This window comes from Dasypus novemcinctus, chromosome 22, assembly GCF_030445035.2.
Source record: "Dasypus novemcinctus isolate mDasNov1 chromosome 22, mDasNov1.1.hap2, whole genome shotgun sequence".
Lineage (NCBI taxonomy): Eukaryota > Metazoa > Chordata > Mammalia > Cingulata > Dasypodidae > Dasypus > Dasypus novemcinctus.
Window position 1 is genome coordinate 43,043,571 of NC_080694.1, and position 17,317 is coordinate 43,060,887.

The window sequence follows — 17,317 nt, forward strand, 5'->3', positions numbered from 1 at the left end:
AGTTTAAGAAATACTATTGCAGTAAGATATGTGGGAAATAGTTCCTATTTTTCTTTTCTGTCCAGATATAGTAAACTATAGTAGTAGAATATACGTGAGGATCCTATACTGCTAGTGTGGCATAATTTACTACAATTCTCTGGCAAGTAGTTGTTTTTAAGATTTCCCCCAACAATATCTGATCCCCCAAAATTAGCCTTAGGGTAGACATATAAAATTTTAAAATACAGAGAAAACACACCAGTTAACCATATTTATTTTAATTTCTATTCAGATTTTAAAAGTTTCCCAGCAACATTTAGCTTTGAGACATTAATTAAAACTGTACAAATACACATAGCCTTAAAGATTAAACTTGTGGCACAGTACCATCAGAATAAATTAGTCTTTAGATTTCAACATTTTCAACAAGGTAAATTGGAACTTCTGTGGCAAAAATACCATATAATTATTCTTCTATAATGTACCTTTGAAGAATGCCCTCAAGATGATACCAATTACATTAGCATTTGTTACAATGTCATAAAATACATAAAAATATCAGCAGTTGATAACATTATTCTTTAAAAAGAGCATAAAGTCCTAATGTCCATTAAATGGCAAGTTTAAATAGAATAGTCCTAAGTTAAAAATGTCTATTTTAAATACCAATTTTGAAATAAAACTAAGAAAAAAATATATGAACTCAGAGAAATCACTGCTGTAGCAACTGAATACATTTGACAGCAAATGTAAAGATCAGAGCAGAGTCAGTGATCTGCAGCAGCAAGAGTTTGCTTTAGGGGACCAGCTCACATACCCCATCTTTGTGTCCAGAAGAAACATGGAACCAAAGTGTTTTTGCAAGTCTGATGAACAAACACCCAAAACAGTTTCAAGAGCTTTCTTAATGATGTAACAATGAGAGAACCTTGACTTAATATTGGAAGTCACCAAGCCATTGGGTTTTCTAATCACCAGAAATTAATAGCATTTGTATTGGTCAAGTTCACACTAGATACTCTCCTTTCAAATCCAGTGGCACCATTTTGAAATTCTCTATATTAAGAAAGACATCCTGCTCAAGACTGGAACAATCATAGCTTCTGTAGTTTCAGAGGAGAAAAACAAATGGTAGATTTCAATCTTTCTGCCATTGCCAAAGTGGCAGAGTAAATGCTTAGCCAAATAAGAACGGTAAGGGACAACCCACAGAGATCTGCCTAATTGCTATTTTTAAAAAAATGAAACAAACGAACAAAAAAACAAAAACCCTGAGGGCATCACTGCATAACAATGAAATACTAAATAATTTAGGCAAATGCACAATAAATGAAAACTAAAACACTAAACACTCTCTGGAGGCATTTAAAGAAAAGCTTCTTGTCATGTTTACTGTCTATTAATTTGCAGGTCAAATACTTGATACTTTGGCAAATAGTTTATTCAACACTTTGTAAAGTTCTACTTATATATCAGCACTGTTGGCAATGATGCTACGAAAGTGCATTTCTTTTCTAGGAAAGGAATAAAATAGGAGATGATTTTTGCTCTTTAAGGTACACATATAGCATATTTCTTCCAGAACTCAGTAGAAATAGACATCTGTAGACATTTCCCAGGGTCAGGTGACTTGCACCCACTGAAAGGAGCAACGCTGCGGGCTCCACACCAGAGAGCCCCTACCGGTGGCCTCCGTACTTGGCCACCCAGTCTGTCCTTCCATGCACGGAGTGAACGGGCTGTGCGCGGCTCACGAGGCTGAGATTTTTTGCTGTAGGAGGATAAGTAGGTCCTGAAAACTGCCCCCGACCAGTTTTTGTGTTCCAGGTATATTCTGGAAGAAATCAAAATGAGAGATTAGAGCTTTATTCATTTGATTATCAAATTCAAAACAAAGTAATGAATCTTGTCGCTTTATGGGGGGAAATTTGAATTTATTTTAGAAAGGTTTAATTCTGTGGTCTCAAGGATTTTTATTTTAAAACCAAGAATTCTAGCATAGTATTGTGTTGACATCAATTCGAATTTTCAGTAGTTTTAAGAGCCAAAAGTTTTGGATTTATTGTTCTGATTTGAGTTTGCTTACAATAACCATTCAGATGGGCAACGCCAACTAAGATGGCCAAGGAAAAGTTCTTTGTTCAAGTTCAGTGTGCAATACCTACAGTGTTAGTGACTTTTAAAAATCACACTGTTAATAAACATAATACTCAAATGTAGTATCATTATAGAAAATTTATATGTAATTGATTCCTATAAAGCTCTGTATTCATGGAGCTACAATGTGGGATCCCACATTTTTAAAAAGTGAAAATGTGACTTCTTATAAGTCAAGAAACTTAATTTTTGAGAAAATTATGAGTGATAACCCCTTGAAATATATCATATTCCTGGGATCTTAAACCTTTAACCACAAGATTTGTTTTTTTCATACATTTGAATGATTAAAATTACACTGAAAATTTAAAATGTTAAATATCTGTTTTTCATATGAGACAAAATTGCTTAAACATCTCAAATGACAAGACAGTATATTATTAACTTTTTAAAAATTTTTTCTGAGGTACCAGGTCTAGGGATTGAACCTGGAACCTTGTATGTGGGAGGCTGGTGCTCAACCACCAAACCATATCGGCACCCCAGTACATTATTTTGCAGAGAACTTTTATGATTCCCCCCTCACCCCCTCTGCTTCAAATTGAAAGCTAGATATCATAGATCTGTGTGAGGAGGGAGGCTTGATCTTTCCATTTGGGATTTAAATATCTTTTCACACTGGGTAGAGATCTGTCATTCTTAAATTCTAAATGTCAATATGAGCAAGTGTGACCATTTTCTACCTGGAACACTCGCTATAATAACTTACTTACTTAGCATGTTTTCCTGTTTTGCTGTCCTTATACCTTTACTGAAAAACTGGGAGCTCAGGAGGAAATTACGAGAGCATATGGGTCCTGCTATGCTGCTGAGGTCAGTTCAAAGCAAGCAAAGTGGTAAGTGAGGAACCCTCCTGGCTAAGAGCTAATGCTGGGCAGTTTGGTTGGGGCAGGGAGGCCCAGAGCTCTGCCCCTGCTCGTTTGACAGGTTGTTTCATTCTACTCTTTACTGGGCTTAAAATTTTCTTAGTTAAAGCCACAAGAGCTACATGACAAAGGCAGGGACAGTGTGTCTAGAAAGGCCAGTTAAAATGCAGCATGTTTTCCAGAACAGCCTTTTAGTCTTAACCCATTAGACTATAAACAAGTGATAGTCTGTCAAATTAGTCAGCTCACACACCAGGTCTGGAGGTCAGAGTGGTACCTTGGGCACAGGAGAGTGCTGGGGAGCTGGGGCATGGGGGGAGGTGAGGAGAAAGGAGCCCTAACCCCAGGTGACTGAATCAGACACTAGGAAAGGGGGAGCAGACTTCAGCTAACAGAGAGGCTCCTGAGATGGGCAAGTGAGGGATTTAGGGAATAACAAAAAGTGAAGCTATTTTCCAGGTTGTAAAGTAGCCTAAGTCAAGTCCTAAAAGCATTTAAAGGAAATGTGTCCAGGCCAAGATTTTTCAAAAACTTCGAAGAGAGAATCATTTTGCCAAGGGATCAGAAGGTGTCGTGTTGACTTTAGGATTTCTTTCCTAGAAAACACAGGCTCGGGAGGAAGAACCTAGCTGGCAGAGGGACCCAGGTCTCCCGGCAGAGCTCAGAAAGGCTCTGTCCCTTAGCCCAGCCACCACACAGCCTGCTGCTCCCCCAGAGCAGTGCTGTCGGCCCTGGGGATGCTGGCTGCACAATTTATTTTGAAAACTGCATTTGCCCTGTCAAAAGCATTTAACTTATTTAAAAAAATGTTCGCTACAGGAAAGGAGTTTGCCTCTATTTATGGGTTTAATCGATGCCACTACTATATAAATTTTAGTAAGATATAAAACTTCTATTAAATAGAGCTCATAATAGCACTTTATGTAATCGAGCCACTGGGAGAAGTAAATGCGATAGTGTGTAGAGAACTTAGGATAGGGCCCCGTGCTTCTACAGGATGGCTCAAAGTGCAAGGAGTCACACCTCAAAGCCCTGGTGATTTTCAAAGTAGAGTGTGAGGGTACCAGGAAGGTTGAGGTAAGAGATTACAGAGGGAGGGAGAAGAAAATAATTTGATTTTTCTGCTCAAAACTTGACAGTGAGGAGGAAGAGAAGCAAAGAAGGATACTATGAGAGAAGGAAGAATAGTCAAATAAATATGGTAATGACCTGGTTTTATTTTCTTGTGGGAAACTGTCACACAAGTGGGAGAACTGGAGACACATCTCTTACAGAGCAGTGTTTTCCTAAGGATTTGCATTTACCACTTGAGAGGAATTAAATTTACTTTGTTTTTTACCTTTTCTCCTATCACCATCTGTAGAACAATCTGATAAGCAGAGTAAATGAAGAGATGAAAAAATTATGAGAAAGCATTTACTTAAGAAATGAAAACAGGAATATGCATGTTATTCCAACAGAATAATTAATATAAAGGCCTTAAACATCTTACAAAAATAATTTTTAAAACACTCACTCTACAACTAAAAAGACAGTAACAAATAACAATCCATGATCCTGGGCTGGACCTAATAGTTGAAGAGAATGACCTAAAAGAACATTATTGAGACATGTGAAAAAACTGGAATACAGGCTGTAAGCTTTGTATCAGTCTTAAATTACTTGAACCTGATAACTACACTTATGGTGGTTACGTATCTTCCCTCTAAGGAAGTGTACATGGAAAGTATTACGTATTCTAGGAATATGGTGTACACATCCAACTCCCAAATGTTCGATAGATAGATAGATAGATAGATAGATAGATAGACAGACAGATAGGTTGACTGATAGATATAGATACAAAGAAGGAAGGGAGGGCGGAGGGGAGGGAGGGAGGAAGGGCAAATGTTGCAGAATATTAAAATTTGGTAGATGTGAGTATGTGGATTTTGCATTATCTTTGCAACTGTCCTGTAAGTTTGAAATTATTTTAAAAGTAAAAAGTTTTTTAAAAAAAATCAGAAGCGGGTGTAGCAGGTGGTTGAGTGCTGGCTTTGCATGTTCAGTCCTAGTACTTTTGAAAAAACAAACAAAAATCCAGGGAGACAAAAAGGAAAAAAGAAAAACAAAAATCCATACACACAAAATACCCACTCTTGGCTATACAACATTGTGAATGTACTTAATGCCACTGAATTGTGGCATTAATTCACCAAATTTAATTAACTACTTAAAAATGGTTAAAGTGGTAACTTTTATGTTATGTTATATTTTGCCACAATTTTTAAAAAAAATCCCCTTTCACTTTCTAAGAACAGGGGGTACCCAGATAACAAAATAATTTGAAACAATATGATTTTTGACTTTTATATTAAAACTTGCTATTAAGTCATAGTGAATGATTCCTTTTAAGGCTGGCTTTATAAAAATCATTGCTGTGTATAAAAGGTTTACTTATTTATTTAGTTCCAGCAGAAATAATGAAGCAATTCTTGTTACAAATAAGATAACTGAATATTATTTACTTGATGCAGCTCTGCTCTGGTAAGAAGAAATTACAGAAGTCCAGTGTATTTTTTTTTTTTTTTTGCATTTAGGCAAACTTTCATGACTGGCAACTCCAGCAAGGGGTTTGAATATAAGATTCAGGTTAGGGCAGAGTGAGAACACTTTTGGAGTAAACTTTTAAAGAAAGCAACCTACAATTAGGTATCTTTCCACACTTCTGATTATGTGTCTTAATGCTTATTTTAAGTGATTAAATAGGGATATCTATTTCAGATTTAAATACTTGAGAGAACATTCATAGTCAAAGCTGGCAGCTCCAGTATAGAACTGTTGCCTTCAGTTTCAAGGGCGTGCCCTGAGTGTGCGGCCAAGGCCACGCCACACAAGAGCAGCTGACATAAATTCATCAAGCAATGGGAGCGCGGAGGAAATAAACCCGTCGCCAACTAACAAGCAGAGCAAAAGCCACGGCATTCAAGGTCTGTGTGACTTATTTCTTTGTTCAAAAAATGGAACTGTTAAAGCAAAAAGGAAAAAAAACTAAAAAAAAAAAACGCAGCTGGAGAAAAACCACATGTACATTTATAAATACATAAGAGTATTAACATCTATTAAGCATTCACTGTGTGCCAGGTGATGGGGTGGAAAGCTCAGCAAAATGTGCCATCTGACATCTCATTCTGTAGCACAACAGGTTTTTGGGACCTGGACAAACCGAGTTTCTGCCCTGGCTGCAGTAATAAAACAGCGAACGTAACTTCTCTTCCAAGGAACCTGAGCTGTGCGGCCTCAGGTGCGTTATGGAACGTCAGCTTCCTCATCTGTAAGAGGGCGACCCCGTCGAGGCGGTCGTGAGGGTTAAATGGGAGCATCCTGTAGAGAGAGCTCTTTACGCTGTGCCTCCAGAGTAAGCACTTAACCGAGGGAGCGCTTCTTATAATTAGGAGACTCTCAAACCACATCTTTGGAAGAAAAATGGGATCTCTTGCCAAAACAGAGCTTTGTTAGCAAGGTAAGACTAATAGAAGTATCCGCTTGGGAAAAGTGACTGCATAAACTTGAAAAAGGAAAAGAAAAAGAAAACATTTCCTCTCTGATGAGAAATCCCCCAAACTGAATCTAAAGCTGTTCTTACCTGCAGTTGTAGCACCAAGAGGTGCTAAATGTATCCTTTGGCCAGCTGACCCAACTTCTTTTTTGAGAAAGGAAGGAATATATCCTGACTGATTGTAAGTAGTGTAACTTCCAAGATTTCCTAGTGATGTATCATAAAGTTTCATGGTCAGAAGGTGAATATTTTAAGGCACCAGTAGAATAACTTTGAATATTACCCTTACTACTACTACACACTGTTGATTTGAGCATCTGTTATATTCCAGACACTGCACTATGCTCTTCAGATATTCTTACTCAGTCCATACAACAACCTCTTAGATGAATAGTCTTAGCCACACTGTGCGGCTCTTGGATGTTAAGTAACTTGCCTAAATTCTCCTAGAGAGGAAGTGACTGAGAGAGAATCACAGTCCAAGGTTAAGTTCCCCGTGCGCACACTAGGGCTTTTTTTTATGATTCCAGTTGTTAACATGGGGGTATATTTCCTGCCAGGAAGCCCCCTTCTCTGAAGCCCTCTCTTTGCTTTTCTTTATTTTGTAAAATTGTGATAGTACGTGCAACTACTCTCATAGGGTTGTTGTAGGGATTGCATGAGATATGTGCAAAGCACTTAACATAGAATCTGGTATTCCATAAATGTGAGCTATCATCATCACCATCACCATCATCACCGTTACTGAAGGACCAGTGTGGGGCAGTACGTATGGGAGGTGGACTGGAGAGTGGACTGGAGGGGGGCGGGAAGCTAAAGGCAGAGGCCAGCCAGGAGGTCACTGCTGCAGTTGCAGTGAGAGAGGACGAGGGTCTGAACTAAGGCAGTCATGGAGGGTGAGGGTGAGGGTGGTCAGGGAAGAGCACTGTCAATGCCTAAGTGTCCAGCTTAGGTGGCTGCGTGTGTTATCTCAGCGAAGCATCATAGGAGAGGCTGGTTCGGGGAAGCCACGGTGCCTGTAGATAGCCAAGGAGTGGAGGTCTAAGAGGCAGGTTGGGAAAACCTGGTATCAGGGTAAGTGGTCGCAGAGCTATGGGCATGGATGAGCAAAGAGATGGTGGAGTGTGAGCAGTCTTAGAGTGGAACCGCAAGAAACACCAGAGAGGACAGACAGCAGGGTGTGAAGATTCAAAAGACGAGAGCGAAGAAGGCAGGAACGCCAAGCAAGGCAGAGAGGTCTAATGGGACCAGCAGTGCCCACGTTTGGCCATTGGGAAAAAGGACCTAACAGGAGCTGTTTGGGTAGCATGAGGCAGGCCGAGGACAGACTACAGGGAGCTGAGCAGGAAACGAGGTAGTAAGAGGAAGCAGTGAATATTAAGTTCTCTTCCAAGGAACCTAGCTATTCAGAAAAGAAGATGACTGGTTTGCTAGAAGGTGAAAAGCGTTCTAGTTTCCTTGGCAGTTTCAAGGCTGTTCGTTTGGCAGCTTCAGCTGTAGCCCTTTTTGCGTAGTGTTATCTGCTCACACATCCGGGCCCTTAGCTCTGTATCCCTGGTGTCTGGCACGGTGCTGTAAAGAGTAGGCACCCAGAAGTGTGTGCTCTTGAGCCAACAAGTGTCAAACAGCATTATTATTTATCGACCCTAATAGATTTTACGTAATAAGCGCATGGATCTGCCTATCACTCTTTTAACACTATTGAATTTTACATGAGCACAGCTTCTTAGATTGACCTTTCTTTTCACCTTGAGGACATTCTAAATCACTCATCAGTCCTTCAGTTCAAAAAAAACATTTTTTTTTTTAGGTACTGGGTCCAGGGATTGAACCCAGGGCCTTATATTTGGGAAGCAGGTGCTTAACCACAGAACCACATCGGCTCCTGAGTTCAGTTTTTTGTTTGTTTGCTGCTTGTTTGTTTTTGTTTTTAGCAGTTACTGGGGTCCAAACCCAGGATTTCCCATGTGGGAAGCAGGCGCTCAAGTGCTTTAACCACATCTGCTCCCCAAAAAACTTTCTGAAAGGAAATTCAGGGCAGCTTCTGGATAAATCTCTTGCTCTCATTCTCTCATTAGAGCCAACACTTACTGGATGCTTACTGTGTGACAGAAATCCTAGATATGGTTATAAAATTAAACCTAGGTTAGTATTATTTCCTCCATTTTATAGATGGGAAACTGACACAGGCAGCCTAAATAACTTTCCCACGATTATAAGTGACAGAATGGGGATACATCAGGCTTAAAAAGCTACACATTGGACGACGATATGAAGCGTCGTCCTTTTGGAGAAAGACAGCACTAAGAAAAAGATGAACGGAAAATAAGGTCGCCTTAAATTATTTTGGCTTATTGGTTATTATTTGGAGTACATTGTGAGCTGTCAATTTATAAGCCAGAGCCAGTGCTTAGTGCTGTGTAAACCAGTGACACTAAACCCCTAAGAAACCACCATCTCTATTAACCTGGCTCACTGCTGCTCTTAAGTGATTGCTACATTTAAAAACTGGTTTTTAGAACTCTTGAAAAATTATTATAGGAATATTGATTACAACATTAGAAAAAAATCCTAATTTTTTTTTCAGTAAAATGATTTGCTTGAATTCTATAAACTGTCATAATTTAAGAAGACAAAGGGAAAGGACGTGGCTCAAGCAGTTGAGTGCCTGCCTCCCACACGGGAGATCCCATGTTCAGTTCCTGATGATTCCTAAAGAAAAAAACAGGGGAAACGGACTTTGGCCCAGTGGTTAGGGCGTCCGTCTACCACATGGGAGGTCCGCGGTTCAAACCCCGGGCCTCCTTGACCCGTGTGGAGCTGGCCCATGCGCAGTGCTGATGCACGCAACGAGTGCCGTGCCACGCAAGGGTGTCCCCCGCGTGGGGGAGCCCCACGCGCAAGGAGTGCTCCCGTGAGGAAACCCGCCCAGCGCGAAAGAAAGTGCAGCCTGCCCAGGAATGGCGCCGCCCACACTTCCCTTTCCGCTGACGACAACAGAAGCGGACAAAGAAACAAGACGCAGCAAATAGACACAGAGAACAGACAACCGGGGGAGGGGGGGATATTAAATAAATAAATAAATCTTTAAAAAAAACCAAAAAACAAAAACAGAACAGCAACAAAAACAAAAAACAGCAAAAACAACGAGCAGACAAGCACAAACAAGGAGCAAAAGCAATGAGTGAACAGATGAGGGAGCCATGGGGGTGGGGGAAAGGCATGTATATAGAGCTTCTGAGAATTAGTCTTAGAATCCCTCCTCCTGGAGGAAGAGGTTCTTGGTGACATGGAACACTATTCTCCTCCTGATCTGACTTCTAAAAGCAGGTGACCTTGGCCTTCATCGTGGCCTTTTAACAGGATTAGGGGCAAGTGTTGAGAAGAAAATAGACAATAATTAATTACTCATCTGTAATGCCCTCAAATTACCTTGTGGGTCCTCTAATTTTTCAGGAAAACTTTCATTACATGATAATTTTTCAATTGGTTTGATTATGCTTTCTTCTAAAGAGAAGGCAGATGGAAGGAAAGAATGAATAGTAAGGAGACTGTGTTAGAAAAAGCAAAGAAAAATGGATTAGATGATTCATGTAAAGATACAGAAAGAACTCTTGAAATGAGAAATGTTCCCACATGCCTATCACAGCTTCAATCTGATGTCCATTGTGTATTCTCTGATACTTGAAGCTCCTCGTGCTATCATTTTAAATTATCTGTATAACCGGTTGGCTCAGAGTGAATGCTATTTTGAAATAGGGGAGTGAAAATGAGCAAATTATACTGCTGCAGTGTATGACAACTCAGAACTATTAAACAGTTGAGGCCAGTAGGCTGGAAAATTGTAAAAAATCCAAAGTGTGTTGCTTGTCACATCAGAATACTTCAGGAGACTACACATTCTTTTGAACCAGTGCTATCTAAATTTTTTTCAAAAAAAGTACCTCTTCATACACTTTTTTTTTCCTTCATATACTTTTAAGTTGATATCTAAAAATTTTCATTATAACCTTAACAGTTGCAAAGAATGTAATTTCTGACAAAATTATTGACATTTAAAATTAAACTTTTACACAGTGTTCCTTTAAATATAATCAATGGAATCTAAATACCATAGTGATATTAGGCCTACCAATATCAATTGAAAATATACATGAACAAATTCCATTGTGACAGAAAGAAATTTTACATGAATCCATTTTCTTCTTAAAATTGAATTTTCATGCATATTCTCCCCCAATACCAAGTTTTATCCAAATATCTTTGTAGGTTTTAAAGTCTTTAATTTGATTGCCCCCAAAATGTGTACAAATGAAAATAAATTATTACAAATTTCTTCTAGCTTTTAAATTAATTTAGTTAGAATTATGATTTATTATATAATTAATCAAGCAAGGATTATTACAAATTTTATTACTAAATATGAAAACTTTTTTTTAAACACATCTTTTAATGAAAAAGATGTATCTGTAAATGGATATTACTTATTGCTAGAATCAAACAGGGTTCAGCTTCAATTCTTTTTCTTTTTCATTTTTATAGACAGAAGCACTGAGGAACCTTGTTAACATAACAAAATAGATGGGAATGAAAGGTGTTTCGCTGTAGCACTGCCACTAAATTCTTTGAACTCCTTCCAAGTAATAGGCCAAAAATAATAGTGATCTGTCATAAAATATGATGTTTAGTTACCTGTCAGTTAAAAGCTCAATTAGGTCCTTCTTCCAATTCTCTGAAAGTCTAGAACTGGAAACGACCTGACTTAAAGGATTTGTTCCCCAGTCATCAGAGTAATTTACCTTCTCAACACTGACATCTGTTTGTCAGACTGTCCCTTCCGATTGGCACCCCAGACCTTTATATACCTTGGGGGAAAATGGAAACACATGGTAGTAAATCATGGGAAGTAGTCCTTTCTTTTGTAAAGTGGGAGAAGGATAACTCTGAATAGAGACACCTTTATCAGGTAGATGAGTTTTAGGAAAGAATCCATATAGAGGTTGAGGATCTGGCAATGAGCCCCTTAAGAATCCCCTTAAAACTGAGCTCAAGTACTAGTTGGAAAATCTTTGTGTACCTCCAGAGGTGCACGCTTCTCTGCTGGAAGAAGGCATGTGTGATAAATCTTAAAGTAAAAACATGTAGGAGAAAAAATATGTAAATTTATATTTTCAGTACTCTTGCTTTACCTGCATTATTCCTTTTGAAAGCAAGTTCTGTCCCAATGGGTTCCAGTGACTTAGGGAATAACTGATTATTCCAAGTGTATGGGTGCACATTCTTTCCACTGGCTAACAAGGACACGTTCTTAGGATTTACACCTTGGAAGAACAAAATCATTTCAAAGGTTAGGGTGCAGTCATAACCTTGAAGGAGACATATCTAATACATACAAAGACTAGAAGTAACTTGGGGAGGAGAATGAAAATAAATGCAGGTTAAAATGATGAACAATTATTACATACCTTAATAAATAAATGAAAAACCTCAACATTCTTAATAAATAATGTTTAACATTCTTGTTTTACATGTCTTGTAAAAATTGAGATGGCACAATTGTTTTTCTTCAAGATGGCATTGCCGTGTTACTGATATGCTCATGAGCTTGTGCTGGGAATGGTGGGGACAGAGACACGGGACCAAAGACTCCAGGACAACCCGAGAAGTTCCAAAGCAGATGTGAAAAGGTCCATCAGGCAAGCTCATTTGTGTTTTAGACATAGTAAAATCTACACAGTCACCTGTGAACCAGAGAGATGGTGCTGGAAATGTGCTTGGAAAAGAGGACAGTTTAAATTCTTCATGCTTTTCTGAAATCTGTGAACGGCAGGGTCAACCTTGAACTTTGGTACTAGCGGCCAAAGGGAGTTTTCATTGGTTTTAAAGAGATTTGAAAACTTCTTGAACTTGTTTTCTTTTTACTGATAATTAACTGATTAAGCTGGTGAACTGGTAGAAATATACATGCCTTTGATTAGTGCATGTGGTGTTTTCTTTAGCTAGTACAGAGATCGGCACTCCTTGAAGGAAGATAGAACTGTTTCCAGGCAGTATTAGCTTTTGCTTTTCACAACGTGAATTGGTTCAAAAGGTTTCACAGTATGAGATACAGAATAATATCCCTTGTTTTGAAACCAGAAGTATTAAGCCTCTAAGGTGAGCTGTCTTTGGTTCTCTAAGTAAACGTTCTATCTGGTAAATGAATCCCCTTTCTCATAGGTTATAACTCTGTATGGATTTTGGCTTCTTAATAAAACACCTACAAAACAGAACTATAATAGGCCATTATCTGGCAATAAAATATGCAATATGTGGCAGTTACTCATATTAAAAACACCTTTACCTAAAAAGAAAGTACAAATAAGGGAAAAAATAATCTCTTTAAGTGAATATGGTTTTTATAAATATAGTTCAACAAAAAATAGGCCTTGAATATTTCACTTATTTTAATCCAGTTAGCTTTGGGAATAAATATCCCTAAATAGTGCTTTTTTTAAGTAAATATATATGTTATTGAAAATGGTTGGTTTAATGCTAGGTCTTTTTTAGATGAAGAGATACTCCAATTTATTTGTAGTAGACGCACCCTAGAATTTTAATATTTTATTTGATAATTTACAAGCTTTTATTAGGTACCAAGTAAAAGGGAGAAGTAGAAATCCATGTATGATGAGCCCTCACCTCAAAGGAGATTAAAAGTCTGATAGCAAATATTTACTGAGCACCTGCCATGTGCCAGGCAGTATGTGTGGCACTGGAGAAAAAGCAGTAAACAAAACAGACCCCTTATAATCTACACTAATGGAAAGGGTGACATTAAATAGTTGTTAATAATCATGTAAAATAATTAGCAGTATGCCAAGTGTTTAGAAGAATCTGGTGCTGGGGGTGGGTAAATTACAGAAGCAACTAGGCTGGTTTTTCTTAAAAAAAAAAAAAAAGAAGAATTTTTAGGCTGGAATGTGAAGGATGACTGGGGCTCAGCCAGGTAAAGAGTGGAGAAGGGGTTGGGGGGTAGTTCCTGGGAGAGGCACCAGATCAGGCAGATGACCTGAGACAGGAAAGAACTCAGAGAAGTCTAGCACGGATGGAGCAAGGGAAGCCAGGGCTGAGGAGGGGCCAGATCACGCAGGAATGTGTGTGTCAGGCTGAGAAATTTAAAATGTGGGAAGTTGGGCAAGTATAGAAATGACACCAGGCACTAATAAACAGGCTGGAAGGAAGGACGGTGAGTGATGGTGGGACTAGAGAGGTGCCCTCAGACCAGCGTTTCCAAGGTGCCCACGCTGATGAATGCTAGACAGTTTGGGGAGTAGGGAGTGAGACCAGTGGGCAACCGCTGGGTGCTTCCATTGCATATTCTACTTGCAACTACCTTGTGATAACTAAGTACCTAAGGCTTACAGGGTGAGCTGAGAGATGGCCGAGGTCCCACTGTAAGTAACAGAAAACAGAATTTCAAAGTCTTGCTCCAAGTACACAGACGGTCAGTAGCAGGTCAATAAATATGACTCTTGTGTCTCTTTCCCTGAAGGCCAGTGTCATAGATCTGCCAATCCTTGTAGTACAGTGTCATGCTGCCCTGCAATTATATGGCAAATTTCTAGAGCTCCCATAATCCTAAAGGTTGATGATTAGTAAGACCTTTTATACTTAGCTTTAGAGTATAACAGAGGGCCCCTGAAGATATTCTTCTTCTTTATTCCTGAAGATATTCAACTATAAAAATAACTATGGATCCTAAATAAATTTTAAGGACCACTTCTTGTTTGGGTTTCTGTCCTCTTCCCTATCCCTGGCTCACGAGAGGTGCTCAATAAATGTTTGTCTAAAAGATTCGAACTGAGCTCAAGTCTAGTCTCAAACCTCATCCAGCTCTAGAGGGGCCATCTTCAAGGCAGAAGAATGCAAAAGGGTAACACCTCAAGTTTAGATTTCAAATAGTCCTTTTTAACTTTGAGTATATTTCTTCAGGCTAAATTACAGCCATGCTTTTGACTCCAAGTAATTTGCAGACTTTGTTATATCTTTTTAGTTAAAAATGACCAGACAGGTCTCAGATACTGAAAGCCAAATTAGGAAGCAGAGCTATGAAAAATGGATTATTTACTTCTATAGGTAAGATAAAATACCGACTCGCTAAATTTCAGTCATTGAAATGAACTTGATTTTTATTTTAAACAGGAAATGGTGTCCCCCTCATGAGTCAGTTCTGGGAGCCTTCTTACACCTTTCTTTGGCAGTTAGACTGGGACTCTCTCATTGTTTCCACACCCAGATAGACAACTTATTGGTATCTAAATAGAGAATAACTCTCTTTCCCTCCCATCTTTGCTCCTTGCAAAAGTGAACTCCACACAATTAAAATTTTTAAAAATCAACTAAAGAGACAATGACAACTAAATGCAATACATGATCCTGGATGGGCTCTAATAATGGAGGAAAGAGAAAAGGCTCAAAAGGATGTTATAGGGACATATGAAAAAACCGGAATACAGATGGAAAGCTTTATGTCAATGAACTTGATAACTACTTAAGGTGGTTACATAAGTGAATATCCTTGTTCTTAGGAAATGTACATGGAAGTATTACGTGCTCAAGGAGCAGGAAGGATTATGTGTTCAAGGAGTACAACCTGTTAGAGGTTTTCAATAATTAACAAGCTGTAGCTCAGTTTGCCCTGATAATGCATTGGGAAAAGGCAAACCCCCTCCCCTGTGTCTGAGGGCATGGCAGGCACTTTCCCACAGGTTAAACAAAGAAACCTGGTAGAGACAGGAGTTAAGGGAGAAAGAGATCTTTATCATCTGCATATCAGAAGGAGATGGAGATGGAAACCTTCACTATTTACATATCCTTTAATCCCTACAGATGAAAAGAAACATCTGCTCCTGCACAATTCCAAGAAATCATAAACTCCCTCAACCCCCCTCCCACTATCATTTCCCCTGCCTAGGAAAGTTCTGTATAAATTCAAGTCCCCCCCTTCCAGGAGTGGGCTGAAGTCTCTCTTTGGACCCCTACCATGCTGGTAGGAGGGCTGAAGCCTGCCCTTTAGACCCCCTCCATTGGGAGAGCTTCTCAATAAACACATTTTCTGCCTGTGGTCAATCAGTCTCCGTGTCCCAGTGAACGCTGTTTTTCTCCAACACAACCTACACTCAAAACTCAGAAGATAGATAGATAGATAGATAGATAGATAGAGAGATAGAGAGACAGATAGATAAGATAGAGCAAATGTGGCAAAATGTTAAAACTGGTGGGTCTGGGCTGAACGCCGTTTTTCTCCAACACAACCTACACTCAGAACTCAGAAGCTAGATAAATAGATAGATAGAGAGATAGAGAGATAGATAGAGAGATAGATAAGATAGAGCAAATGTGGCAAAACATTAAAACTGGTGGGTCTGGGTATCTGGGGGCAGTGGATGCTAGAGTTCTCTACATGGGTTTTGTTTTACTTTTGTAAAGTTTTGTAAGTTTGAAATTATTTCAAAATGAAAAATTTAAAGAAAAAAAACAAAACGAACCCCATCCCTTAGGCTGATACCCACTCCTCTTGGCTTCCCAAGGACCCCTGTCCCCTTCATCCCCTCGCTCCCGGTGTGCGCCATCGTTGCCATCCACATGCAGACCTGCTCCAGAGCCGCTGCTGTTAGAGCCCCCGCTCCCGCCCCCAGTCAGCATCCCCTTCCAGCTGTGGCTCCATTTCTAAGCTGCTCTTCACAGTGAAATGCCCCTGGAGAGTTGTCTCTCTTTGCAGCCCCCAATTTCCTACCTCTCATTCACCTTCAGCCCACCCCAGCCCTGATCCTCGTAGCCATTCTACCGAAACTGCTCACCAGGGGCACCAGGGGCCTTCATCAGGCATCTGTCCGTCCTGTCCAGCAGCTGAGCAGCAGCAGCTCTTTGTTGAACTAACCTCTCCTTTGAGGCCTCTGGAGACCTCCTCTTCCTGGCTGTCCCCTCTCCTGTCTGGCCGCTCCTTCTCAGCCCCCGGAAGGGCCTCCTCCTCCACCGCTGCCCCTCCTAAGGGCAGGCCCGCCGGCCTGGCTTTCACCATCCTCTCTCCAAGGCGAGCCCACCCAATGCTGCCGACTCGAGTTCTGTCGAAATGCCGGGGACTTAAGCCCTCAGCACTGTTATCTCGGCCCGGATCCCTGCTCAGACCTCCAGGCTCTTACAGCCGCCTGCCCCCAACCTGTCTACACGGGAAGGGGTCCCAAGCCTCTCACAAGGAACATCCCCAAAGAGGGCAGAACACCGCAGCCCCGGCCCACCTGTTTCTCCTGAGTCGTCCCCAGGTCAGCACACGGCAGCTCCACCCACCCACGATCCAAGCCCCAAACTCACTTTTCCCTCGTGTTCCCCCAACAACCCACCCGCAAGTCTGTTTCCAAAATACAGTAACAGGCCACCTCTTCCGAAAGCATCAGTACCTTTTACCTGGATGCAGGCATTCTCTTCACAGGACGCAGATGGTTTTAAAAGCACAGACCAGGTGTCCTTTAAGCCCTCCCCAATGTGGCCAGGAAGAAAAGCCAAATTCCTTCCCACGCTGGAAGGCGCTGTGCAATCCCAACCTGCCGACTCCTTCCCACGCCTGCCCCTCCTTGCCCCTCGCTGCACTCCAGTGGTGACCTTTTGTTTCCTCCTCGCCTCTGCCTGACCCATCACGCTTTTCAGGACGCCAACTTTGACCTTTCGGGTGTCAGGGAGGCCCCGCCCCCAGTGCAGCGGCCCTGGATTTCATCTCCCTGTTCTCATGATAAAG

The 17,317-nt window shown here is 40.4% G+C and overlaps 1 protein-coding gene across 3 annotated transcripts in view; it reads right to left on the bottom strand.

Moving 5' to 3' along the window:
• Positions 1-240: 240 nt before the first annotated feature.
• The window catches only part of MAK (male germ cell associated kinase), a 75,289-nt gene continuing 58,212 nt past the window's right edge, over positions 241-17,317 (bottom strand). For 2 of the 3 annotated variants that reach the window (XM_058285220.1, XM_058285221.1), the window contains exons 12-14: positions 11,733-11,864; positions 6,631-6,750; positions 241-1,816 (exon numbers count right to left, since the gene is read on the bottom strand). In XM_058285220.1, the coding sequence (XP_058141203.1) occupies positions 1,662-1,816; positions 6,631-6,750; positions 11,733-11,864 (407 nt within the window). In that variant the 3' untranslated portion in view covers positions 241-1,661. Of the gene's footprint in view, positions 1,817-4,344; positions 4,375-6,630; positions 6,751-11,732; positions 11,865-17,317 lie in introns of all 3 variants that reach the window. The other variant, XM_058285219.1, reaches the window with a different exon arrangement.